Here is a 27234-nt window from a genome sequence, read left to right on the forward strand (position 1 = left end):
GGCAATTAAAAAGGGTACATACAGAACCTTTATTTTTCATTTCAATTCAATTCTTTCTTTTATTTCGATGGAAAGGGAGAGCTCACGAAAAACTCTGGCTAGCCTGACGAAGGCCTCAGCACCGATATACAGTTTGCAAGACAGTAGCAAAAAAATTGAAAGAATCTTATTTGTACGTCTTATCTTAATGTAATACAAGTTAGGAGAAGTAGAGGACGTATATGCAGTTTGTAACGCAATGATGCACAAAAACGATTTGCAACACTCACTTTTCTACATAAAGTTCGCAGAACATACAACACAACCAAGATTTACTTATCAGAATATATATTAATTCAACAAAGCAGCACGATTCAAAGAAGACACACAAGAACTGTAAGGAAATCTCGAGATAAGTCGTACGGAAATTAAATGTTACCACTTATCAAGTATCGTTTAAGGTTCTAATTGTATCACGTTGAGGAGAAATTGAAGTGAAGACGTGGCGGTAAATTATTAATCCCTGTAGAAACTTGGTAGCGTAGTCTCTGTTTATCGTAATTAGACCGAATTTTAGAAACCAGTTTTATTTTGCGCTCTGAAGTGGTCCGTTCTGGAAGAATTGTCGTGGAAGAATTATACAACAGAAAAAGTTATTTTTCATTTCGAATTAGTCATTTTTGACTCTTTTTATTAGCAGTCATTACTTGACATATGTGTCCGCAATAGCATGCCATCACTCGATCAAATACTTAATGGAACGTGCTTCGACACCGTGCTCACTAAGCTGCAAGCGCCAGAAAATTTGGGAATGCAAATCATTTATTTCAGTGTCATTCGCAAAAACAATGATTATTTTTTACGGGCGCTTTGCAAGTTCTTTAGGGTATTTTTCTACTTATCGATTAGAAATTCACTTTTTTGAGAGAAAAAACTTAGAAATGTTATTAACATGAAAGGTAATATGATGTTACCGTTCGAGACCTCTTTATCGCCTCCCTCATTTCCAGCCTCGATATATTCCGCGTCGATGAGGTTTTGCAAGATGTCTGGCTTCCGGAGCTGTGGTGAAAAGACCAAATTTGCTGCATTTTCTTTAGGGCATTGGACTTGCTTCACTCTACAACTGGTACAAAACACCTGATTCGAGCCGATTTCTCTCTGCAATACGTTGCTTCCGAAAGAGGGCAAGGGTTGTTCGCGCAAAAATTCATTCGAATGTGCCGTTAGAAAGCAATATAAGACAAAATCTTGCGGTAACGGCAACTTTTCACCATGAATGGTGTGCCTCAGGCATGGGTTTGAAATATACACCAAAATCGTTCGCTTCGCATGATAGTTTGAAAATAAGAGCTTCCAGATTTTAGTTTAATTACCTGGAGGGCAACGTTTTATATTTACATGTACATAAAACAGAACGTCGCACTTACCTTAGGGTCCTTTTTTCTGAGCTGAACAACTTTAGCTGTCTGTAAATTGACGCTTTCAAACGAATATTCTCCTAGGATGAGTGAAAGCCAGTAGAGCGGCTTCATAAGCACTCCCAAGGTTGTAGTGCATTCTAAGAGGAACACAAACACATAAACACATCATTGTTTTCTTGCAAAAGTTTCAAGTAAGTACTAATGCCTTCGAAGTGGCGCTGCCGCCTGGTCATCTTATTCAGGAAATTAAAAATATACGACCTTTCTTTTTTCATGGATGATTATTTCAGCCCACTATTGTCCCGGAATTTACTGTAACCAACATAGCTACCTTGTTAATTAAGGTGAAATGTGCGTGCGTGCGTGCGTGCGTGCGTGTGTGTGTGTGCGTGTGTGTGCGTGCGTGTGCGTGTGTGCGTGTGTGTGTGTGTGCGTGCGCGCGCTCGTGTGTGTGTGTGTGTGTGTGTGTGTGTGTGTGTGTGTGTGTGTGTGTGTGTGTGTGTGTGTGTGTGTGTGTGTGTGTGTGTGTGTGTGTGTGTGTGTGTGTGTGTGTGTGTGTGTGTGTGTGTGTGTGTGTGTGTGTGTGTGTGTGTGTGTGTGTGTGTGTGTGTGTGTGTGTGTGTGTGTGTGTGTGTGTGTGTGTGTGTGTGTGTGTGTGTGTGTGTGTGTGTGTGTGTGTGTGTGTGTGTGTGTGTGTGTGTGTGTGTGTGTGTGTGTGTGTGTGTGTGTGTGTGTGTGTGTGTGTGTGTGTGTGTGTGTGTGTGTGTGTGTGTGTGTGTGTGTGTGTGTGTGTGTGTGTGTGTGTGTGTGTGTGTGTGTGTGTGTGTGTGTGTGTGTGTGTGTGTGTGTGTGTGTGTGTGTGTGTGTGTGTGTGTGTGTGTGTGTGTGTGTGTGTGTGTGTGTGTGTGTGTGTGTGTGTGTGTTTGTTCCCCTTTTCCTTTTTTTCTTTTTTTCCGTCTCTTCCTTTGACCGCCCTCCTCCTTTCCCTCAGTCGAAGGTAGGAGTCTGGTCGCTCGCTGTTTGTCTCTTGTGTGATCTGTTTATTTGCTTAAAAGAGAGCGTTTTTCTCCTCTCCACGTGCATTCGGTGCTCCGAAAACGCGCACATTTGTGTTCACAATTATCTTACCCTGATGAAGAACGGTCAACCGTTCGAAACCGTTTGTAAATAAAAGTTTCTTCAAGTGTACTTCAACTCTTTTCTTATATATATATAGACACCAATAAATAAAAATACTATCTTACAATTCAATACCAAATGCAATACCAAAATATAATCTTTGCATTCAGCTCTGATAAAACTGTCCGTATATTTGCTTTTTTGTCTCAAGAGTAGACGTAGTAAGAGTGGGTGCGTCTATTAAAAGAACACGTGTAGACATGGTGGTTTCATCTTTGCATGTCTTGCATTGGAACTACGAGTTCCTAGTAAAGTTCTAAAACTTGGCCCACGAGCAACTGAAGCCATTTTCATTAACCTGCCTGCACAAGTTCATTGCTTGGAATTAATACCTCAGATCGAGAGTCTCTATACACCTTAAAAGGTAATCTTTTACTTCTCAAGCTGTACTAGTATTCCTCTGCATGAAGCAGTGCTGGCATGTTACAAGCCTTCTGCGCCGACACTCTCATCATAGGGTAGCTTCAAGTCTACTAGGCTGCGGATCTTAAGAATCTAAAGCCGCAATGCAAAATTCGATCTGTTCCTGCAAGACAACATAAGAACATGGGTACTAGAACTGCGAAAAAACTCACACAGGGCGTGTACTTCCACTTATACGTGTATTTCAGCAAAAGGCACATGCACTGATTTGGCTTTTGCAATGGTGGCTACTGTAAGTGGCTTGTTCTTCGTTTTTTGCGCAGTATACGTGCACCCGCAATCACATAACCGCCTACTAGAGCCATGTTCGTGATTTTTCGCTCACAACGCTGACGAAGCCGACAGCGAATTTCTTCTAAACAAGGCATTTAACGCTATCGCTTTAAGTCGCACTAAGTGGTATTAGGAACAGTTTGCGAACGTCGCCGGAAACGCGAATCTCGGCAATGTCTACGTGAATATCCAGAGTTGCGGACCTTTGAACCGACGCGATAAGGTCAGTGTCGTCAGCACCTTCACGCACGAACTCTTAGTGCCGCGAGGATGTTAAAGTGGTTCCAGAGGTACCAGGACCATTACGTGCGCACGCGCGAAACCGAACCTCCAGACACAAGAGACAGGTGGCGCACACGGTGTCAGTCGGCTGTTTGAGCGTCAAACTTCTCAACTTTTGCATTTTTTTCTGGCTGTAACAGACTCTCAAAGATGCTATGAATTTAATACGTAGCTGTACTTATAACTAGCTCTGGCCTTCTTCACAACCCTATCTCTTTGGAATTTATTTTGAGGACAGTCAATGTGTTTATTTCTTGCGGCTGCTATTTCGTAGATGCTAATGAGAAATTAGGAATTTCAAATTGTATTCGTCAGAAATTCATCATGAGTTACGGACTTGTCGTAAGTTAGCGTGATTCAAGAAGGCTTTTCCCTGAACAATTTACTTAACCAGGTTCCCAAAATATAAACTTCTTGGGAGTGAGAATGCGCTCAAACGTCTTTTCCCTGACGCCACAAAAAAAAATTGTTCCAGCACTGAAGTGTTCTCATGGCATTTTGCAGTCTTTACTCCTTAAAAATGATACTAAGATAATAAAAGAATCGTTCGCCTACATAATTTGTACGCAAGTTTCTTTATGTTTTCGATTTTCGGCGCGCATCTTAAATAAGTTGTATTAATTGCACCTTTTAATGTACAGTCGGGGACAAAAGTCTGGAGACCAATGTTCCCCAAACGAAGCCTATAGCTCTGCTATTAGCCGGCGGCTGGAGACCCCACTTTTGGAGGTGAATGTCAAAGTTTTGTTCATTCGTCTCCACAAGTGCGGTTTCCAGCCTCTGGCTAATAATAGAAATATCGGCTTCGTTTCAGAAACACGTGGTCTCCAGACTTTTGTCCCCGACTGTACATACTTGCGAAAAATTGTGCAACGCTTGACTGTATTTGCCAAATAGGTTACCTACGGAAGCATATTTTATGCTTCGGATTTTTTCGGTGCAAACGTGCACCGTGGAATAGCCATGCACACATTCCCTAACTGTCATTGCTAGTGCCTGAAAGTGCGAATGTTTTTTAACTTAACAATGCTGTCACTGAGCCGAGAGAACTACAGGGTATGTATGCGTCTGGGATGCTATGTATGAGAGACTAAAGTAGTATGTATGTGTCTGCCAGCATCAGTTAAATATCATGTTGGAGCTAGCGCCTGTTGTGTCTGCCCTGCGTTTGTCGCTCTTTCTGTTCGGTGTTACAAGCAGCTTTCATTGGACTGGAGGTACGAAGAGGGGTACTCGAGATCGGTTTCAATAACCTGAGGTGCTTTAAAGCTCGCAGACACTGAATCACAACGTCGTATTTGCGTTTCGCCTGCACCTAAACACACCTGCTTGGAATCCAGTCCATAAACTACAGTGCTAAGCATCAGAGCGCCAACGCCACTTAGCCAAATTACGGTCAACCACTGAATTACGGCTAACCGCTTTCAAACCTTAAAGGCATATAAGCCTGTTCTTTAAAGGCCCTTGTTAAGGAATAACAAATCAGGGGAGGGAGAGGACAAAATAAACGCAATGTAAGTAGGGTAATACAATGCTAATACGATACTGCATACTATAATACAGTACAGTGAGATGCAGTGCAGTCCAGTAAACTGTTGTCCTGTAGTAAACAGCAAGACCGCTTCAACCCAGTCTTTTTCATTTAAAGTAATCAAACATTCCAAGACAGGCAATTCTGTCAAAATGCTGAGTTTTAATTGTTGTTCTAGTGGTTTGAGCTTCCGCCTCGCATGCGAGAGGTGTGGTGTTCGATCCCCAGCGCCGCATTTTGTTCACCAGTGACACAATGGGTGCAAGCCTCCCATTGGCCCGCTTCTCGGTTTTTTTTAGTATGAAATGCTTGAAAATAGGCCCTTGACCACCAACTAATTTAAAAACAAAAGGCACAATAGGCTTTACCGCACAAAGCAGATTTCAACCCTCCGAGAACGGATATCCCGTCGCTTGAGGGATGAGGTTGGCCAAGCCCTTTTTCCAAGCATTTGCCCGGAAGAACCCAGGACCAGGCAGGGGAAATCTTGTACCTTTCAGAAAAATTCCCAGTAGCCGGCAGCACGGGGGATCAAACCCAGCATCGACATAATGCGAGGTGAACGTTCTACCATGAGGCCGTCGCTTCGATAGCTTCGGTACTTACGTGCGATCATGTGAAATGGGCCAGTCATGATACCCCTGACAGCGCCCTTGGCGATAACCATGAATGGGTGGTCAGGTTTTCCCTGGAAATGCTCGTCGATGCCAAACGAGCCCCGGGCTACGTAGTCCATAGAGAGCTCCTCTAGCTTTCGAAGCATGTGCACCTCTTTGCCGCTGTCGGCGTACTCTTCGAGAGATTTCACGAAGATGGCTGCGTCTTCTTCGATGTGCGGCATCATCTGGGTGGCATAACATGAGATTTCTCGTTAGACGCTTTGCTGGACAAACATCAGTCAGGCATTCTTTAAGTCTGTTCAACATTCGGAGGTACTGATGACATGCCGCTGAGCGGAATTCTCACCAGCTGCATCACTAATATAGATAGATAGTCGCGGAATTTTAATGTAGGTACTTTACGCCGTCATAAGTACGCTCCAAGGCCTTAAAGTTTCCTGTAGAAGTCTCGTCGCCTGGATTTTATGAAACATAAAGCCATCGAATAGCTACATTCTAGTCCATAAACTTAATATGTAAAAAGTTCAAGCTCCGCAGTGGACAGGCACAGACTATCTATTCATGCGGCGAGATATGAAGAGTCATCATGGATACACAGATTTACGTGTATAGACTTAAAGAGCTCGCAAAAAAAATTCCCTGGTTATGATCCCATTTGACTGTGCTCTCAAGCCCTGTACTGTATCTTTAGTTGCCTTCTTTCGTTGCATTTAGGAGGCGGTTGACTCAATGAAATAACAAAAGAAATTGACATCAAGTTTGCAATGCTTTCCGTGCGGAAATTCAGTTCCTTTAGAAACCGAATTCACAGCACCGGCAAATGTTAATTTTCGGGCGCCTGGAATAGCAACTCGTAATAAACTGTGATGGATCAGCGCTGTGTGGATTGATGGTGTGCATAGATGGTGACTACGGGAGAGAATGTGTGCTATTATAAGAGACTGTGCGCATAGCGGTGTAGATGCGAGAGGCTTGAGGACATTGTTAATATAGAAGGGACGCTACGGTGGAGCAATTGCCGGCAGATAAAGCAAGTCTAACCCCACCTGTAGCGTTCAACACCTCAACTCAACTCAACTCAACTCAACTCAGCGCATGGGCGCCGGTGGACCGCAAAGGCGAAATTATTTACGAATGAAACTTTGTGAATGTGGTTTCATATTGTTGGCAGAACATGTTCATGCAAAAACATGACTGAATTAGTCATTAGAAACGCGGGGAGCGTAATGAATGCGCTCCAGTTATCGGGTAGCTGGTATCTTTGTGCTTCAACGCTCATACAATGTGCACAATCGAGGGCAATCGGCGCTTGGGAAATATGAACGTCGATAAAACGCAGCAAGCTTCGAGGTGAGCGAACAATAAGATATCGCAGGTACAAAAACGCGCTAAAAGTTATCTGCGATAGTGTCACGTTTCGGCGAAAAAATGCACACAAAAACAGATATGACGCTCGGTGGAATACATCGAAAATTGTCTCCCCTATTCTTTTAGGAGTTCCGCAGACGACTTATCTTCGTGTTAAGTGCAGCCGTTTATAGCCTCTGCGCATCGCCACACACAAGCAAGAATGCTATGAGCACGTTTTGGCAAACAACAAAAAAGCCTTATCAACAAAGACGGACAACGCCACAAATAGAGAGTGAGCAACCACATTTTCCATTCTCTACCAGTGCATGCTTTATTTCTGACACATCGATGGGCTTAAGGCAACGTACTTTGCTCTGCTGTCATGGCCCCTAGCTAAGATTCTCTCAAGCCCCAACATGCAGTTAATGACAGGAAGTCAGCTTCCACTAATTAAGTATACGAAAGCATGTCATGCTTTGAAATAATCAGAGTTTCGGGCTCCTCCCAATGTGATGACAGTGCCCTAACAATACTTATTCGATAAATTTTCTTCATTCCGAGATTTGGCAACAAAGCCTACGACAGTGGTCGATTTCAATAAAAAGGGCAGTCGATAAAATTGCCTCAGCAAATAATGATGTAACGCATCCGCATCCAAATAGAGAAGAAATAAAATTCATAGATTGTACGAGTGACCACACGTAGGAATTTGAATGTCAAGTGCAGAGGTGAGATTACTAAGCTTTCTGGGTTAGAAGCCGACGCGATGGGCACAAGACAGAGACGCTTGCAGAGCTTTCGGGGATGCCTTTGCTCTTCTGTGGGCGTAGTTCTTATTGTAACATTAAAATAATCTCGAAGAGGTGACTGAAGCATTGCCTTGATCATAACATAAGTTTCAAAGTCACGAAGCTGCAATTATAGCCTAGTTTTAGAAGGCTCCTTTGCTTCTATACCAACTGTTCGATCAGATGGAAAAGCAGGTGGAAGACCTCTCACCGCGTCAGCCGATCAACGAGGTATGCCACATTAAAAAGCTCCAGACGAATGCCCACATCTGCCTTTCTTTATGCAACTCAGTAAACGAGCCTCTCTGCTCCTACCTGCGGTGGAATTGCGGCGAACACACCATTTCGCAGTCAATAGCCCGGCGCCATAATGAGTGGCCAACACCGGTGGTTTGAGCCTCAAATAATAACTGAACGGAAACGCAAAGGTGTTACCTGTTTTAACTTGGCGGCAGTCATACCGTGCGCTATGCAGCTACGGATGCTCTTCCATTGAGATCCCCCAACATGCATGATGGAGTGTTTGAGTACGGGGTGCATTTGGTCCGTCATCATGGTGAGCTGCGAAAGAAATATAGCATCATGCAAATTAAAAGAAAAAGGTTCTCTTGTGTATTGTCACCCGACACTGTCCCCGATCACGACTTTATTTTTGAGATCAAAGCCTGCGGTAACACGTTCCATGCATTTTGCATAACTGATGCTTTTTTTGTCGAGATCAATGGCTATCAAAGAATCAATCCAGTCAGTTTTCTCATCCCTATATTTGTGGCTTTAAATAACGTACAACTTGGAGCCGAGCTTTGTTCTAGTCGCAAACATTCTTGAATGTGCAGAAAGAGAATGGTGCAAGTGATACCTCTTTCTAGCATTAAACACTGATAAATGCACGTTGCTCCTAAACATACATCGCTCGTGAGCTGAGTAGCTTTGCACTAAATAAGTTCTAGAAAATTAGGCGTCGGTATTGCTTAGTCGCTGCATCATTGTTGGTGTCGATAACGAGCGCGCTGCTCCATTTTATCATAGAGGCACCGAATTAAGATATATTCAGCATACGAAGTAACAGCGCTTCGACTCTCTGCCAGTTAGCTCATCTCGTTGCATCCTCACAACTGGGCAATCATATCGCGCAGTAGCACAGACTACCATAAGATGTTTGCAGTGCACCACCCAGAGTGGTTCGCGTTAAAGGAAACATTAAGACATCTCAAAGTACTCACGCCCCGATCCACAAAGTTCTGAAAGTTACTGACGTAGACGTATTCTATGAAATTGAGGTCTCTCAGCACAACAAAAGGAACGTCCCCGTTGTAGAACCTGCGAATATTTTAGAAGCAGGAAAGAAGAAAAGATGGCAGTCTGTAGTTGCGCTGTGCAGGAGGAAAGAAATCTGGGGCCGTATTCTATAAGCTGTCTATTACCCTTTGCCCATTTGATATCCATTTAGTCCTCTAGCTGTCATTAGTCACTCAGATGTACCCGCCCCTTTCAAGCATCCGTGGTAAGCGACCAGACCACTGGGTGGTTGCCGACCGGCCCTCACCATTGGTTGCATAAAGCCACCAATGGCAGCCATTGGCCAGGTGCGGTCGCCTGCTGTCGACAGAGCGCTGCAATGCACCTCACCACTGGCTGCGTATCGCACGCAATGGCAGCCAACGGTGCGGTCCGTTCGCCAACCACCCAGTGGTCTGGTCGCTTCCCACGGATGCTTGAAAGCCGCGAATATACCTGAGTGACCTATGAAAGAAAACCAAATGGACGCGACATGAAGGATGGAAAATGGACAGCTTGTATATAATACGGCCCTTGATGAAGTTTAAAGTAAATGCGGATAGCATAAATTATTCTTTCGAAACAATAACTTACCCGAAAACGTCGCCATATTGGTCTAGCCACTTTCCTATCGTTTTAAAGATTTCCTGTTCGAAGGGAAAACAAAACTGTTTTATTGTGGTAACTCACCCACCAATTGCAATCGCTTCCATCACAAACTCTGTTCTCAAGACAGGCCTGAGAAGTTACTCAGAAACTGTATTTCTGAGTCAGAATACGGAAGGAAATGGGACATAGGAGGCTAAAGTGGAGAAAGTTTCGAGAGCAAGAAGCTGCTTCTGATTTAAGATTCAGTGTGTTTGGCGGATAAATAACCGCACATGCGACATCATGAAATAGTTTGGAATATATCTATTAACCTATGAACACAAAACAAAAGCAGCATTTTTTCAATGGCCTAAACGAGCCACGATAATAATGCAACCATTTAATTTGTGGTCTGTAAAAGTGGTTAATACTCCACACTTTTTGGTCTTGAGGGATCAGTATGCTGAGCCTCAATGCAAAATTGAATTTTCAAATGCAGAGTACTAGTCACAGATGTGTTATCCTTATGCTACGGTATGTTTCACCGACCACGACTTCCAAGATAGGTCCAAGATTTATAATGAGGCGTTTAATCAGGTGAGCCAGCATGACATCAGCTGTTCGAAGTGCACAGACCTTCATGAAGTATTTGTTTTCTGTTAACGCGCCTTCACGATCTAAAATGTTTGATGTTCTTGCAACCCTCGTACAGTCATCCATGCAAATTTCTAGAGTGCTCGAGCTGCCCACCGGGGAGTGCACTTGTGTCATTTACGAGTGGCCTAGGGCTTGCAAAGCGACCTTATCGTCTGTACACGTTGTCATGTGTCGTGTTTAGCTCCCTATGTCTTTCGATGCTATATCTGGACCGTCAGGCAGCGACGATTACCATAAATGCAACAGGAAGGCACAGACCGATCGTCTTGTAAAATTATGGACGCGCTTTGCAATATCTTCAAAAAAATTTTGAGAAACAAGTATTCTCTCAGGGACGTCCTGCGTAGACGTATAGCTTTCTGGCCGCTGTTTTTGCAAGGCATGTTCTACAAAATGGCTGAGCTATTCCCTGTCCACGTGTTCGTCTATGAGGACGTGTTCTCAACCAACAACGCGGCGGACTGCATGACAAAAATTAGGTGCAATGCTAGCCTCTTTTAAGTGAACACAATGCGCACGCATTGTGTTCAGGCAAGCAAGCACTATGCATAACCACTAGCTCTGCCATATGCACCGCACCGTTCAAGCAACGCTGTTTCTCAATCAATGAGCCAGACCTGTTTCTGAATGAACCAGCTAAACGAGCACTCGCTAAGTCGAAATGTCGCTGCCGCAGGTGTTGTGATTTACCGGTTGTGGTTATGGCTGTGATAGTTCATCCCTCCAGCAAAGCTGCACCGTACTTCGATGTGCTGTTTTGTCGTCGTGCTGTTTATCACTGCTCTCTTCTGTCGTCCTGCTGTTCTGTCGCTGTGCTATTTTGTCGCCGTGCTGTTTTGTCCGGCGTGCTAGTTTGACGCGTGCTATTTTTTTTTCTATGCTGTTTTGTCGCTGTGTCGGTTTTTTTCCTGTGCTGTTTCGTCACTGCACTGCTCTTGTGCGCTGTTTTGACGCATGCTGTTTTGTCGTGTGCTGTTCTTTCGTGTCCCCCTAGTTTTCGAGCGTTAACTGCTATTAAGTGCACGCTGGCGACGTGCTACTCGGCTAACCTGTCCACAGATGGGCCAAGCACATCGGGTCGGGCTATACGAAGTCAGCACTTCTCCTAACTATACGCTAAAGGAAGAGCAGCGGCCATTGCATAGGCATTTTTAACGGCTACGCTCCCTCACATCTGTTCTTCGCAGAGTAAAGTGTGTTTGTGGCTGGCGGCTTCTAAACAGGAACGCTACAAGAAATGGCCTATTAGGACAAAAACAGGTTGGAAACTCGGGTTTTCATTTTGTACTTCACACGATGAATGAGTTTCCAGAATAAAGGAGCGAAAAAGGCAAGTATAGGGCAAGCAATGTAAATGGTGATGGTAGAAACAAATTTAAGCGGAGTCAGTACTACGATGACAGATTACTATTAATATTTTTCTTTCTTTGACTGTGGACCACTTTCACGACTAAAGAACGAAATAAGCAGAGATACATATTTTAGACTAAAATGAGCAGAAGTTTCAAGGCAGATACGGATGTATTTTATTTCGAAACATAAAGAACATTGCTGGAATTAAACTGGGAACTCTTCATTATCTCTCGTGGTGTCAGTGCCGGTATGCGGCGGGACCGTAGGCACGGCGGCATAGCAGGTAGTTGGATGCTGCGGCCATCTGCCCGATGAGGTAGAAACTGCGCTCGGGGCCGATGCCACATTGTAGGCTGCTGCCCGCGCCTCTCTGTGGAATAGCTCCTTATATTGATGCCTGCGTATGCTGGCAACGACATAATCGTCGCATTTTGGATGCAGTTCTCAGAATACGGTGTCTATATAGCGGACTACATGTCGAGAGATATACGAGCTCTAGCTCACTGGCCTGGGTTAACCCCCAACCGGGACATCACAAATGTCCGGCAGATGCCTCCGTATGAAATTAATCGTGACGGCATTACAATCGGTTGGCGCTATTTGCAGGGGGGTTTCATCTGGGAGGTATGAGCCGCTTTTTTCTTGAGCTGTATCGTACTATAGTGCCCACCTGGTTGCTTTGATAAGCGCAACGAGCACTGCTTCCGCACTGTTATGCTCCGAGTTGGCTTGTCATGTCATTAGGAATGCAATACAAGAAATTGCGGCAATTTTTTACTCAGTTAGTTGGGGCGCATTTGCCAGTAATTACAGAGTGCATAGTTAAGTCATAGTAGCGAAATCTTCCAGCACGTTTTCTTAGAAAGCCGCAGCATCCACAACGTACTACGCGGGCACTGTGCCAAGGAACTGCTTCAGTACTCGGTTTTTGTACAACTCATAAGAAAGGCGGTCAAATCCGCAATAGAAACAAGTAAAAGAGATCCGAAAGATACGCAACAAGGGAGTAGACGGCAATTTATTAAGGCCACGTAACGTGTGATACTCTAGCTTTTTTCCCATTAAAATTAATTTTTTTTCGTAGAAGCGAAGATTTAGGAGAACAGAAACGCAAGCTCAATGGCTTTTTTCACAACATCACTCGAAAGGGGATTGACACACTCAGAATCTACATCATACAGTCACCATCCGATAAGCTGGAGACGTCCGGCAAACATTACAACCTTACAATGAGGCGCTGAGAGGCAATGGCTGCAATTTTCTCACTCATTCAAGTACGGCGTATTTATCAGTTTTTGACCTTCCGATCAAGTGCAATCCCTCCCGCCATTCAACAGTTTTAGCAGTCTCGATGTGTGCTAAACGTAGCATGGCCTGCACTTCAACATGCGTAACGCTCTTTTTCTGACTGCCTTCGCCCTATATGCCAATACCCCACACACCATATCCTTGCATGTTTGTGATTTAATACAGCGTTTTAGAAACTAATATACATAGCTCCTACCTTGGAGTGGTATTCACGAAGGTTGCCCCATATAAGGTTCGGCTTTGGCCCTGGGATACCGAGTTTCTCGAAGTAGGAGAAGTGCCGGTGGCGCCATCTATAAAATAAAAGTCTCATATTGGCCTTCATGGATAGTTACGACCAGGTTTTACGACTACACATAGAACTCACAAACTAGGCTAAATAATGCATGCACTACGTACACTATATCATTTGAATAACCGATAAATGTGGTGTAAATAACCACCCTTAAATAATTCTCCTTCATCGTAGCCGCGAGACAGTGCCAAGAACTCTTAGCAGTGCCCCACTTGGATTCTTGGAAGGAACCCTGTTAAGAAAGTATTCTTTTCCACTTTTTACTTCTTCATTCTGAACTCTAGGGGCACTATAGTCGTGTGCACCTGAGTACACGGAAGTAATATTTAAAATAATTTTAATGCATACAAACACACTGGAATAATACAAAGAAAAGCTTAATGAAGAAACTGGCAATACATTTGGTGAATCTGAAAGAGGAAAAAATTTGTTCTCAGAGTTCTTTGCCGCCCCGCCGCGGTGGCTCAGTGGTTAGGGCGCTCGACTACTGATCCGGAGTTCCCGCGTTCGAACCCGACCGCGGCGGCTGCGTTTTTATGGAGGAAAAACGCTAAGGCGCCCGTGTGCTGTGCGATGTCAGTGCACGTTAAAGATCCCCAGGTGGTCGAAATTATGCCGGAGCCCCCCACTACGGCACCTATTTCACTCCCTCCTTTATCCCTTCCCTTACGGCGCGGTTCAGGTGTCCAAAGGTATATGAGACAGATACTGCGCCATTTCCTTTCCCCAAAAAAACAATTATTATTATTATTATTATTATTATTATTATTATTATTATTATTATTATTATTATTATTATTATTATTATTATTATTATTATTATTATTATTATTATTATTATTATTATTATTATTATTATTATTATTATTATTATTATTATTATTATTTATTCTTTGCCCGGAGACGTGCAGCTTATTTTCTGACCGTTGTCTATACCGGAGCTTTTGCATTCTGCCATGTGTGACTGTAAATAAAGCTCAGTTCCTACCTTCGTTCGAAGAATATAAACGCGCACCTTATAGCTTTTTCTTATAGCGCCATCTAACGCTTATAAGCAGAGTGCAAGGAAGTCAGAAAATCCCACAAATTCGATTCATGGTTGGTGCCCCACCGAGCCAATTCGCAGCGGCCTTGGATCATATTATGCCTCCATTTTCGTGCAAGGGCGTTTTGCCCTCTCCACTATCTAAACTACGCGGGCGTTCTAACCACCTGGCGTGGTGCTGAATCTCGGCCGCAACTGCCTCACTTCTATGGAGGTGAAAGGCGAAGCCTCCGACAAACTCTGCCCTTACAGCACCTGTTATGAACCCCACATGATGAAAATTAATCACGAGTCCTCCAGTGTGGCGTTTCTCATAGACCATGTGCCACTACAGAACGTGAAGCATCTAGAAACGTAGCATAACCTTGTCGTCAACCTGGCTGTTTCCTGCTTGACATAAGTCTCCACTTTTCTTGTTCGGTGTTGGCCTTTCGCATTGTTTCCATTGTTTACATTGCTCTTTTGCCATTCTCTCTTATTATTTTCATTGGTCTTTTCTCTTTCACTGCTCTGAGTGCACCACTGCAAAAAAACCTTATCTCTGTTATGGGCACCTCGCAATAAATAAAATATAAATAAATGACATGCTATCAACACCACGCCTTGGGATTTACTATAGACCACACAACGCAAAACAACTTCTCTACCAATCGGAATGCCCATCTTTTTCCTTAAGCACAACACAAAACTGGGCCAGTTGGTGGCCATTTATGTTCACCCCGCGCAAAAAAAAAAAGGGAGGACAAGGGGCAGCGGCGTATATAACACAGCGCTTGGGTGGCATTCGTCTCTGCCTCTTGTTTCGTTTCCTTTATGGAGAGGAGCTGCGCGGGCATGACTTCACTCTTCGCCATTACAGATGCATTTCACAATTCTCTTTTCTTGCGAATGCATTTAAGCATTCCAATACTTGTCATCTAGGTTAATAGTACTCCGTGCTTCCGCATTTAACTTCGTGTTAGCAATACGGGCTCTATTTAAGCCCTCAGTTTGCTTTATTATCAAGAAGAATGCGGCAAAAAAGATTACGCCATAGCATTTCATAAAAAAAGCCCAAATAAAGTTAAAGAAAAAAGTACTGCAACGTTGAGTGTCTCGAAGACTTATCACTTGCAGCTATTAATTCTTGGGCCATGGCGTTTTATCTTTAATATTAAAAGCTGTCGAAATCAATATTCATAAGTGCGATAATTTGGTCGACATCGGCTCGACGCCGCTTGTTTTTCGTCACCTATAGCCAAGCAGCCGTCATTTCATTAATCGCAGAGACAGTTCAAGCGCACGACATGAGTTTTTATTTTCTAGCGACTTTTGCAACAGCCTCAGAGTACTAAAACTTTTCGCCGCAGATTAAACTCAGTGGTGAAGTTTATACGTGGAAAGAAGCCAAAAAGAATATCAATAGTCCTGGCAACCGCTCGCTGCACCTATTACTCGATCCGACCGTGAGGTTCTTCTTCACCCCTTTTCTTCGTTTTTCAATTAATTCACCTCTCTAGATAACAGGCTCGCCGACACCTAATAATCTGTCTTGTAAGCTGATAGTGCCTAAGCTTCGAGGCAGCGGGTGAGGCGATTGCTGGCTGTAGGCGGTTCTATTCTTGCGATTAATGGCAGCGATCGCTTCGCCTTAGCGACACTTAATATCGTGTTTCAGAAAAACAGAGACGCATTAATGTAGGTGTATACCGGATTGGCGTATGCGTGCCGCGCATGCGCAGTGGCAGGTGCGCGCCCCACATTCCTGCACACCGTGAAACTGTGCGTGCGTAGCAGGCATGCGTCAATCCAGTATACATCTACGCTATTTGGTCTCCGCTTTGTTTAAACTCGCCAATATTAAAATGACTGGTAGAGCTAAGCTTGGCCCCTAGGCGTATTAATCAGCGATAGCTGATTGGCATAAGCGGCCGAAAGGTCTGGAACGGTAGGAGAACCGGTACGGCCCCTTCACGGCTTTTCGCAGCTAGACCGAGATCGCAGGCAGCAGCTTTGCTCTCTTTCCCACGCCGTCTTCGAAGAATATAGCGTCCACAGTAACGACGCGGCGCACTCCACAGAGAATTACGTGTCCGCAGTGCGACAAGGCTGCCCAAGCGGCCCCGATTACGGGCTCCATCGACGCATTCGAAGACCCCGGGGCTACCGGCTGCTGGCCATCTCCGACCCCCAAAGGACCATACAGAAAACGCACCGCAAAATATTGAGGCGACTCTTCTCAGGTGGCACTTCCCCGCTTTAGCGGCCACGTCAAACCGGGCATTTGCCCGTCAGATGCCAAAACATGCCTGCTAGACAGTAATGCCGACCCGACCGACGATGGTAGGAGAAAACAACTTTATTTCGAGGAGATTTTAGGGAGGGACTTGAGATCAGACGGCCGCAAGCCCTTGCCCCGCGGCGGCCTCCACAGCCCAGGTTACCGTCTTCTCTTTTGAGTTGCGGCTTGCGAGTTGCAAATCAACACTTCCCAGTGTTCGGTCGTGGTAATTGCTGGGTGCGTGAAGGGTAAGTGTTGGCATTCCCAAAGAGAGCGTTATCATGTGGCCGACTCTGAGCAGGATTTGCATGTTGGTGCGTATCTGTGTGGGCGTATTCTGGAGAGTAGAAACGGGGAGGTATTTTTCTGTAGTCGTCGCCATGCGTTCGCTTGAGTTTTGGCCAGGACTTGTGCGAGGGTGGATAGAAGGCCCGCGACGGTCGGTATGCTAATGTAATTTCTTGGTATGTTTAGGGGCTATCCCTGGATTTAGATGCCACCTCTCTCCCAGTAATTTCTCTCGCCCGGTAGCCGAATTCTCTGGCTGAGGTGTGCGCAGCTGATTGCCTGGAAGTCAAGAGTTAGATGGAGTCTAGATTAGGTTGTATCGAGTGCGGTGTGGAGGCGACTTCAAGAATGCGGTGTACACGTGGGAGACATGGCCGCAGGCCATGTTGCGCACGGCTGTCTTACTATCGCTGATAATTGCGCGGATGTCGGCCGTATAACAACAGCTGCGGTGATGACCGCCTTTTCTGCTCTTTCTGGGATGGCGGCTATTATTTAGCAGCTGTTCTCAACTGCCCGTATTCGTCTCTGACGATTGGAAAGGAAATTGCATGAGCCTGCCCACTGACTCGAGCTGAACAAATATCGCTGCCACGTCCAGACAGAGGAGAGTTAAAATAACCCTGAGAGAAAAGGTGGAAACTTTACCCCCATGTCCTTCAAAAAAATTTAAAAAGGCGCACAAGTATTGCGGGTAGCTCGCATTTAAACACCGGTCCATTTAGAAAAGAACCGTGGCAAACTTGGTTGAGTACTTAGGAAAGCTTCGTATTTGTCTAAGACCTTTATTCGCACTATTGCAAGCATGTAATGTAACTGTGAGTGAATTTACTACGCTAGGAGTAGTCTTCACGAATAATATGTTTTGAAACAAACACAGTATTATAATTCAAATAAGCTTGCTCTAATCATTACAATTTTGTACAGAGATAAACACAGTATTATAATTCAAATAAGCTTGCTCCAATCATTACAATTTTGTACAGACATAAAGCTATCTCCACCGAAACGCCTTGTTGCTAGTCTATAATTCGCTACTTGCCTGTTATTCAGAATACTGCAGTCTGCTCTGGAGTAAAATTGTTACAAATAATATTAGCAAACTGAGCATATTACACAGAAGAATTATTACTGTTAATAAACACTCGTATTACGATTGTAATATTCGCAAAGAAATGATAAAACTTGCCATAATACATGTTGAAAACATGTGCAATCGTCATCTTTGCCTTTGGCTAATTGAGGAGAAAAAAAAGTAATTGCAAATTTTTAAGAATAACCCGCACATAACTCCGCACGTAGTTCCGAGTTTTTGAAAGTGGATCACTTCCGGATTTACCTGTATTATCTATTCCAGACATTACCACATCGAATCACTGATCTACTTAACACCTACCTAAACAATATTGATCTCTGGGGTCTTAACCCAAAGGAACTCAAATGTATGTTCTTCTGGTGTACTTTTTTTTTTCGAACAATTCCTACTCGGAGTTTAGTGACTGACAGTCATAAACTATGTTCTATTTTCTTGTTTGAATATGCACCTTTCTTTTTATGAAATCTGTTCTATGTACTACTGTAGCCTGCGTTCAGTCCAAGTTTTTTGTGTCTTGCTTTTCCTTCATGATCTGTTGAATTTAAATAATTTACAGCCTTGCGTGCTTTTATGTGTAAATATTATATGCCTAATCTATGTATCAATTTGAAAAGTTGTAAGTAGTTTTATTATTCGCATGTAAGCTTCTGCGTTTGGTGATATGCCTTTAATTGTTACGGATTTTTTCCTCTGTGTATGAGCTTCTGTTGTGCAAACTGTATTTATATTTATTATTGTTAATATTATTATTATCATCCTTATTATTCTTATTTTTACATTGCTAAGTAATGCGTGTCGCGTTGTGCAAAGCGTGGGCTTGTGATTTGTAGGGGCTGAGGAGCAGTCAAGGTGCTACTGAAGCCTTCCGCCTAACCTCCGTAATCGTTCATGGAAATGAATTAAATGAAATCGTGTTCTCCGTCAGGTTCTTAGCGGGTTCCCCTGAGTTTGTGGACAATGCGAGCTAAAAGCATTTTACGGTTAGCTCAATTCAGGCATCAGTGAATATTTCTATTTAAAAAAGAGATTGTTTCTTCCATAAGAGCATTTCCAGGCCCCCTGAAAGCCAATTCTTTATTTTTAAAAATGAGCACAACAATGGTTCTTATTTTACCAGCACGCACACTCTGCGTCACACTTGTGTACAGCGCTCGAAAGGCGTACTTCCCTCTATACTAGACGCCACCTCACCGCACCTTCCGGGTTGTAAAGGAAACGCTCACGCGGAAATAAAAGCACGTAGACTTAAATGTCGCATGGACACGAGAACTCAACCCGAAAACTTTGTGTTAGTGTACAATTCAGTTTTTATTGCCTGGTGCTCACTGATCGAGCGCTCGTACACAAGGGTGACAAAGACTGTACAATACTTCTTGCTTACTTTTAAAATAGGTGGACACTGTAAAATAATAAAACACCGAAAATTGCAAAATTGCCACTCTAATATCATGGAATCATTTTCTTTTTGAAGAGGCGCATGACAGAAGAAACTAAAAAAAAATCTCTATGCTGGGAAATGGCGGAGGGGGTTCTACTATTGTCAATGTTTTGCGATTTATTGCGTTTGTTCATGATACATTTTTTGCATGCTTTCTGTTCATCGTGATAAATTCAGTCACTTATTTGAACTTAACAATGTTTGTACTAAGAGATTTTGCTATCGTTTTTCTAAGAACAGTTAAATACATTTTTGTATTTATCCTCTTTACTCAATGCCCCCTAGGAGGCCTGTAAGGTATTCGAAAATAAATAAATAAAAAGCATACGATTTCGCGTGGTTAGGGTAAATGCGAGCTAGGTGCGGCAGCACTTCGGTTCTCACTTCGATTTCGTTTCCAGGCTCGGTTTTCAAGGGCAATCAGGTTTCAGACAAAGATCGCCGAAATGACACTTAAGCTCCGCCTCAGGGCTATGACATGATAGCGTTAATGAGTTAATACCCATATGTGCGGAATTGATCACGCTCTACTTTGCTTTCATAGGTCGCTGGAAGTCCTCACACTACTCCTTGCAGAGTGGTGCAGTGGTCAAGCGAGGGGCCACTGCCCTGTGATGTCAGGTGCTGCAATCGGTGGGGCTTGTGGGATTTAGGTTGTTCTCCTAGAACTGCCTCTCACGACCAATCATTATTTTTCCTGCCACCTGCCACGGTGGGCAGGTGGACCGGACAAATCGACAACGGCGTAAATGCGAGTGGGGGCTCTTGTTTTTGCTCTCTAAAAAACACCAAGTTTCAGTAAGATGGATGCCAAATTATCTAAAAGCAAAACAAAAATACATAGAAAGTGCAGCGCTCTCAGAGAAAGAACTGTCAGTTAGGAATGTACACAGTTTTGTAACAAGCGCCTAATAGTTTTAATACGCTCCGACACTGTCCAAGAAGCGCCAACGTGACTGTGATGGGCTGGCAATGATTGCACGGGGCACGCGCGTGGTGCGTACTGATAATAAATTATCTCCCATTGCGGACACTATCAACAGAGGGTACTGCGCACACGCAGACAAGGACGAAAAGGGTAAACAAGAGCTTATTGTGTGCCCTTCTCGTCCTTGTTTGTGTGCGCGCAATACCCTTTGTTGATAACGCACTCTCTCAGAAAAGTAGGCTTCTGCTGGCATGCCACAAATGTCGGGCGAAAAATAAATTGCTGTTTTCTTTGAAGGCAGAGTTTGAGATCACTGGAATTGTGCTGTGAGATCATGCGCTGTGACGTGAACGTGAAAAGCTTGCTCGTAAAGCGGCGAATTATACTAACGACACAAATGCGAGATCGTGGTAGTCGAGCTGTGGTGATAGTTTTAACCCACTCCATTCATGCTCCTCACAGCATGTTCAACGTTATTTACTTCCTTACAGCAATGCAACCCGTTCGAAGGATACCGCAAATGCATGTCGGCGGACGCCAAGTTTGCTGAGGTAGATGCACTACTCTGGTCATAGTTGTCAGCGGCGCTGTGGCGCTGCTCGTGTTGTAAATATGCACTTTGTTTCTGCTGAAGTGTTGCACGCTTCGAAAAATGACATTGTGCTGTATGGAACATCTGACTAGTGCAGAGTTGTAGGCCGTCGGCCATCACGAGTGGAGCATATTTTTATAAATACTCCTCATGTACTAATTAACAAAGCTGGGGTATGCTACTTTTTTAAAAATTTTGTGCAAAGCTTTCAACGTAAACTTAGCAGAGCACTGAGTAATCGCACTTCAGTTGTTTTCTTCCCAGCGATTTTAGTATAGTTCCTTTCTTGAGCTTGAAATAAGTCCTTATATTTATTAGGCGTTGGAATCTTTAAAAACTGTCTTGATGTGCCAATATACGGAGACAATCCGGTCGCTCTCTACCTGCAACAAGACTCTTAAGAACGTCTAGTGCCTGCGCTGATCGCGAAGCCAGCGCTAGGGCCCGGGGCCTGTTCATTCACTGCGATAATGACTTATCTCCCAATACGGACATTATGAACCGAGGGTATAGCGCACACGCAAACAAGGACGAAAAGGGTTCGCAACAAGCGCTTATTGTTGACCCTTCTTGCCCTTGATTGTGTGTGCGCAGTACTCTCTGTTGATAACGGTCGACCGATTCGCCCAACAACGCGCACTCTCTTAGAAAAGTAGGCTCTGCTGGCATGCCACAAATGTCGAGCGAAAAATGACTGGCTGCTTCCCTTGAAGGCATAAAGTGAAGTCACCTTGCAACTATGCTGTGAGATCAGGCGCTCTTACATGAAAATGACAAGCTGCTCTACACTGGTGAATTGTATTAACGACACAAATATGAGATGGTGGTAGTCGAGGTGTCGCTATAGTTTCAACGCACTCCATTCATGCTGCCCACAATATTTTCAACGTTAATTACTCCCTTCGAGTAATGCACTACGTTTTAACACACCGCAAAGGCAAGCCGACGGACGCCAAGTTTAATAATATAGATGCACTACTCTGGTCGTACTTGTCAGCAGCGCTGTGGCTCGCTCTGTTGGTTATAAATATACAGGTTATAAATATTCGAGAAATGACATTGTGCTGCACGGAACACTTGACTAGTTCAGAGTTGTAGGCCGTCGGCCATCACAAGTTGAACATATTTTTAAAAAATACTCCTCATGGACTAATTAACAAAGCTAAAGTAGGCTTTTTTTAAGCTGGCACAAAACTTTCAACGTAAACGTTGCAGAGCACTGAGTAATCGCACTTCAGTTGTTTTCTTCACAGCCACTTTAGTATACTTCATTTCTTGAGGCTGAAAAAAATCCTTAAATTTACTAGGCGTTGGAATATTTAAAAATTGTATTGATGTGCCAATATACGGAGACGATCCGGTCGCTCTGTACCTGCAGCATGATTATCTTAACAACGTCAAATGCCTGCGGTGATCGCGAAGCCAGCGTTAGAGCCCGGGGCCTGTTCATTCACTGCGCCTTTGTGTGGAGGGGGGATGGGGGGGGGGGGGGGGCGTAGCACGTGCCAACCACGTCAGCGCGTTATCCCATATGTATGAATTGCTAAATGCCGCAGGCTTTATTTTAGGAGTAAAAAATAAAGGCACCACGCTAAATTTACTTTCAAGAAAACTGCTGAAATGAGCATAGCTCAACACCATTTTGCGCATAAGTTTGGGAATAAAAAGTTAGCTAACTTATTTTTTTCATTAAAAAAACACGTTTACGTGGCTAAGACGACTGACCACAATGCTGCATTCGTGTAATATTTGTACGTCGCGTTTGCTTTCTTTATTTTAAACTTGACAGAATTACCTACAACATCTTGTATATATATTTTGCTGCTGGTCTTAAATCAACCGTTTGCGAGTTCGTAACGGTTACAGGATATATATATATATATATATATATATATATATATATATATATATATATATATATATATATATATATATATATATATATATATATATATATATATATATATATTACTTGTTCTGTTCACTGCTTGATCATTATTACTCACGAAGAAAAACCATTTCTCCTAACTTAGCCTAAATAGAAATTACCACCGACAAATCCTCTTGTTTCCACACTCGTAGCCTGCGACGGAAACTCCGAGCAGACTTACAAATAAACCACCTTGCATTCTGGGTTTTTTTGCGCAAAAGACACGACACAAGGGAAACGAGGTAGACAGGACAAGCGCTTACATCTTGTTAGCGACACGTGACAAGGTGCTGCATGACTGCCTTCGCGACACTAACGTTTTAAAACTTTTTAGATTTGTTGATGATTTCATTGTGTTCGTGGATTGTGACAAAGAATCTTTTTCTGCTAGTGTACATAAGCATCTAACGACGTTTTCAGAGTGCCTAGCACCATTAGAATGGACGCACGAGTTACCGGAAGCTAATTTTATTAGGTTTTTTAGATATAGGGCTTCATTTTTCAAGTGAACACGTATGTTGGGCCTTTGAGCTTAGAGGCAACAAGCCCCTGCTTCCGTTCAGCTCGGCACACTCCAAAGCCGTAAAACGAGGCATTGTGAAATCGTGCCTTTCCAACGCTCTGAGCAACTCCTGCCTGCATTTGGTAGGACGCAGCTTTGACATCCAGTTGCAGCGCCTTTCGAGCGCAGGCTGCCAGCCGGCCTTGCTGGCATCAACTGCCGAGAACCTGCTGAAGAAACCAGCCAGCATACCCGATCAAATTGACCGGACGAAATTGGCGGTTATTCCGTACATTCACGGAATTTCGCATAATATTAAGAAGATCGGTGCTAGGGCTGGTGTTAGAGTGGTTTTTAACGCTCCTGAAAAACTCTCCAGGATTTGCAAGAGAGTGAATGCGGAGGATGCGGCCGTCGCTTGTGCGAAGCGGCACCAGCAGCGATTCGTGGCCTGTAAAAAGAGCGTTGTGTACTCGATACCACTTGCCTGTGGTAAGCAGTACATTGGCCAAACTGGCAGGTGCCTTAATGAAAGGCTGAGGGAGCACGCAAGAGATGTCAAGAACAAGTCAGGTAGCAAAATGATTGACCATATTCGGAATTGCCGCAACTGCACTGCCGCGCTCGAAAAAACGTCAGTACTGCGCCGGTGCAAGACACAACTTGGAAGAGAGATAATTGAGGCTAATGAGATAGGAAAATCGGGTAACTCGTGCGTCAGCAATCCTTCAATTGTGCTCTCAAAAAAAGAAATCAGTTATCTTGCACAGAATTAGAGCTCGACACATGCCTTCTCTCGTGCGATGATGGGATCTGTGCTGATCTGATATATATATATATGTATGCGAAGGCTCTTCTTTCCCTCTTCTTGTTTGATAAGAGCAGCTGCTGTATTTAAGCAAATGTTCCATCAATAAACACCTGAGTTGTTAGTAAGCGCTTGTCCTGTCTACCTCGTTTCCCTTGTGTCGTGTCTTTTGCGCAAAAAAACCCAGAATGCTTAGGCACCAACTAGCCTGCAAAAACATACTCGCAAACCACCTTGCTAAGGTAACTTATTCTTGCAATGAGCGGTTACCACCCGCGCTATAGCTCGCGGTGCGAGCCCTGCTTGCTCATGATTTGCAGCTGTGGTCGTATGCGAAACCTCCTGAGATTAAACTATTGAGAAGTCTTGCGCACGGATAGGTAAGTTGTTGCCCTCACACGTATGAAAACAACGTGGAATGAGGTGACTGGTAAGCAATAAAAGAGCATTATATTTTGACATTCAGAAAGACGCCGGTTCTGACGGCATACCTAACATCTTCCTTAAGAGGCGTGGAGAAGTGATAGCTAAATAGCTGTATGATATATTTAACAGATCACTGTGAACTCGAACCTTACCCAACGAATGGAAAACAGCTAAAGTAATACCCATGTATATATCAGGCAGCAAAACTCAGGCTTCCATCTTCCAGCCGACATCGTTGACCTGCACTGCCTGTAAACTTCTCGAACGTATAATCCTTAAGCACATTACGCACCTCGAACGGAAGTACATTTTGTCGCCATTGCAGTATGAATTTCGAAAGTTACTTTCAACAGTACCTCAGCTAATTCAACTTACACATGCCATATCTATCAGCTTAGATAACCATGAACGAATTGACCTCATAATTCTATACTTTTCAAAAACTTTCGAACGGGTATCACACAGAAAACGTTCTCGTAAGCTAGGGTTCACATAAGGTAATAATGTCATTATCAACTGGATAAAAGACTTCAGAGTAAGCGAGCACGTTTTGTAGGGATTAATACCGAGGTTTCTGCGCCAGTGCCAGTCATGTCTGGAGTTCCTCGAAGGTGTCTCTGTTGGCTCCTATATCATTTTCCATCTTCATTAGCGATACAGGCTCTTACATCGGTGCAGACAATAGGCTTTTTGCCGACGACTATATATTATACAGTCAAATTAATTCTTATGAAGAGCATTTAACGCTTAACGACTCGTTTTAGATCATCTCACGTTGATGCAAAGACTGGAAAATGTTACTCAACGTTAAATAATCAGTTGTGTTAAAAATAACCAAAAAGAAAACGTCAAAATTTCTCATACAGTATCAATAAAATCCTACTCACTGCTGTCCATGAACATAAATACCTTGGCGCGATACTATAACAGAAGATCAGGTGGGACCCCCATATTAATAGCTGCACATAAAACGCGCTAAAACGACTGCTATTCTTTAAAAGACACCTTCGACTAGTGCCGCTTGACACGAAACTACAAGCCCACAATACCTTCATCACGTCCATCCTAGAATACACTAACATCATTTAGCTTCCACTTACTAAAGAACATATATACAAACTAGAGCGAGTGCAAAAGAAGGCAGTGTGATTAATCTCTAATAAATATAATTTACGACTTTCCTACTGAGCTACTCAGTAACGATAATATTCTCACTCTCGAAAGCACAGCCACACGAGGGGCGCTAAAGATTTATGTATAAGCTAATTCACAAGCAGTTACACAGAACTACTTCAAGACACATTAGCTGTGATACAACAAGGAGCACAGGGCATAATCATCGACAAGCGCTAAACGAACAACTATTTCATGCTGACTGGTTCAAATTTAATTTTTTATGCGAGCCATTAGAGAATGGAATACCCTGCATCCTACAATTCGTAACAGCCCTAAAACTGACAACTTTTTTTCGTTGCTTATGAACCACATAAAGCAAGCATCGTTATAAAGTGACATCGTTGTTTGTTAGTTTTTTTTTGTCTTTAGGGGTGTTGTGTGTGATCTAGTTTTTCGAACATTTATAACTGATATGAATATGTATATTGGCAGATCCACTGTTCGTTTGCATGCTTCTTTCTACTACTCAAGCCGCTACATCCCGCTCATGGCACTAACATGTTGCCAAACATGGCCCGTTTCATTGCGTTTTATGTACCTCTCAAACTTATATGTGCCCTTCCTGCAATAATCCCGGATATGATTGGCAGTATCTACAAAGAAATATAATAAATAATAAAAAAGGAGGTCATAAAACTAAATACAGTATACCAAACCATGTGCATAGTACACCCAAACACAAAATGCGAAAACAGAACATTTATTTCTCCTATTGCTCGCAATATTAACAGATGTGGAAACAATTTAACGGTAGATGCAAACGACAAATACCCGCAGCATGCTATCTCATTAAAACATTCCTTTTTTTTTTCTCCACGACTGGGGTCTGTTAATAATAGGGGTTCAGATTTCTTCGGGTAACTTGCGATAGGCAGAGCTTTTAGTGATTACAGATTGCAGTGGGCCTTGCGACGACGGTCTTTCAAATGCAGTGTAACCAGCACTGTAAGCGAGGCAGCGATGTAGGCGCACTAGTCTGCGTTTGTCTTCCTTTAAGCTCAAGGTAGTCATGTTATCTCAATGCTGGCCTTCAACGTCTGTCTACTGCAACTCAGACTGAACGCGCCGTCGGTATGTACTTGACTTACATTAGCAGGACCGCCAGCAGCGATGTGCATAGGACGAGAAGCACGCCTGTGACAAACATGTAGTCGAATGAGTCGCCGCAGCTGGACGAAAACCACAGCGAAGCGGCGACTGTGGCTCTATTCTCTCGGAGGGGGGAGGAGGAAAGAAACTTCGCAAGGTCGGTCGCCCCACTCACCAGCGCCGTATCTTTTCCGGGCACATTTGCAAACAACGTGCTGAGCATATGCTTGCAACATGCAGATAACGCATCTAAGTGTTGCCATCATTTTCGATTCTTTCTGGAATCACTTGCAGGCGTGAAGTGGATGTGACGGTTTTAATATTGCCA

General features: G+C 43.6%; 1 protein-coding gene across 1 annotated transcript in view; it reads right to left on the reverse strand.

The window, feature by feature from the left end:
- The window catches only part of LOC144128770 (cytochrome P450 3A14-like), a 42466-nt gene extending 15439 nt beyond the window's left edge, over nt 1–27027 (reverse strand). The window contains exons 1-8 of the mRNA XM_077662443.1: nt 26906–27027; nt 13230–13326; nt 9722–9774; nt 9073–9169; nt 8285–8410; nt 5698–5935; nt 1410–1540; nt 954–1041 (exon numbers count right to left, since the gene is read on the reverse strand). Coding sequence (XP_077518569.1) covers nt 954–1041; nt 1410–1540; nt 5698–5935; nt 8285–8410; nt 9073–9169; nt 9722–9774; nt 13230–13326; nt 26906–26964 — 889 coding nt within the window. The 5' untranslated portion in view covers nt 26965–27027. The remainder of the gene's footprint in view (nt 1–953; nt 1042–1409; nt 1541–5697; nt 5936–8284; nt 8411–9072; nt 9170–9721; nt 9775–13229; nt 13327–26905) is intronic.
- Between the last annotated feature and the right edge of the window lie 207 nt (nt 27028–27234).

The sequence above is a fragment of the Amblyomma americanum genome, chromosome 4, assembly GCF_052857255.1.
Source record: "Amblyomma americanum isolate KBUSLIRL-KWMA chromosome 4, ASM5285725v1, whole genome shotgun sequence".
Classification (NCBI taxonomy): Eukaryota; Metazoa; Arthropoda; class Arachnida; order Ixodida; family Ixodidae; genus Amblyomma; species Amblyomma americanum.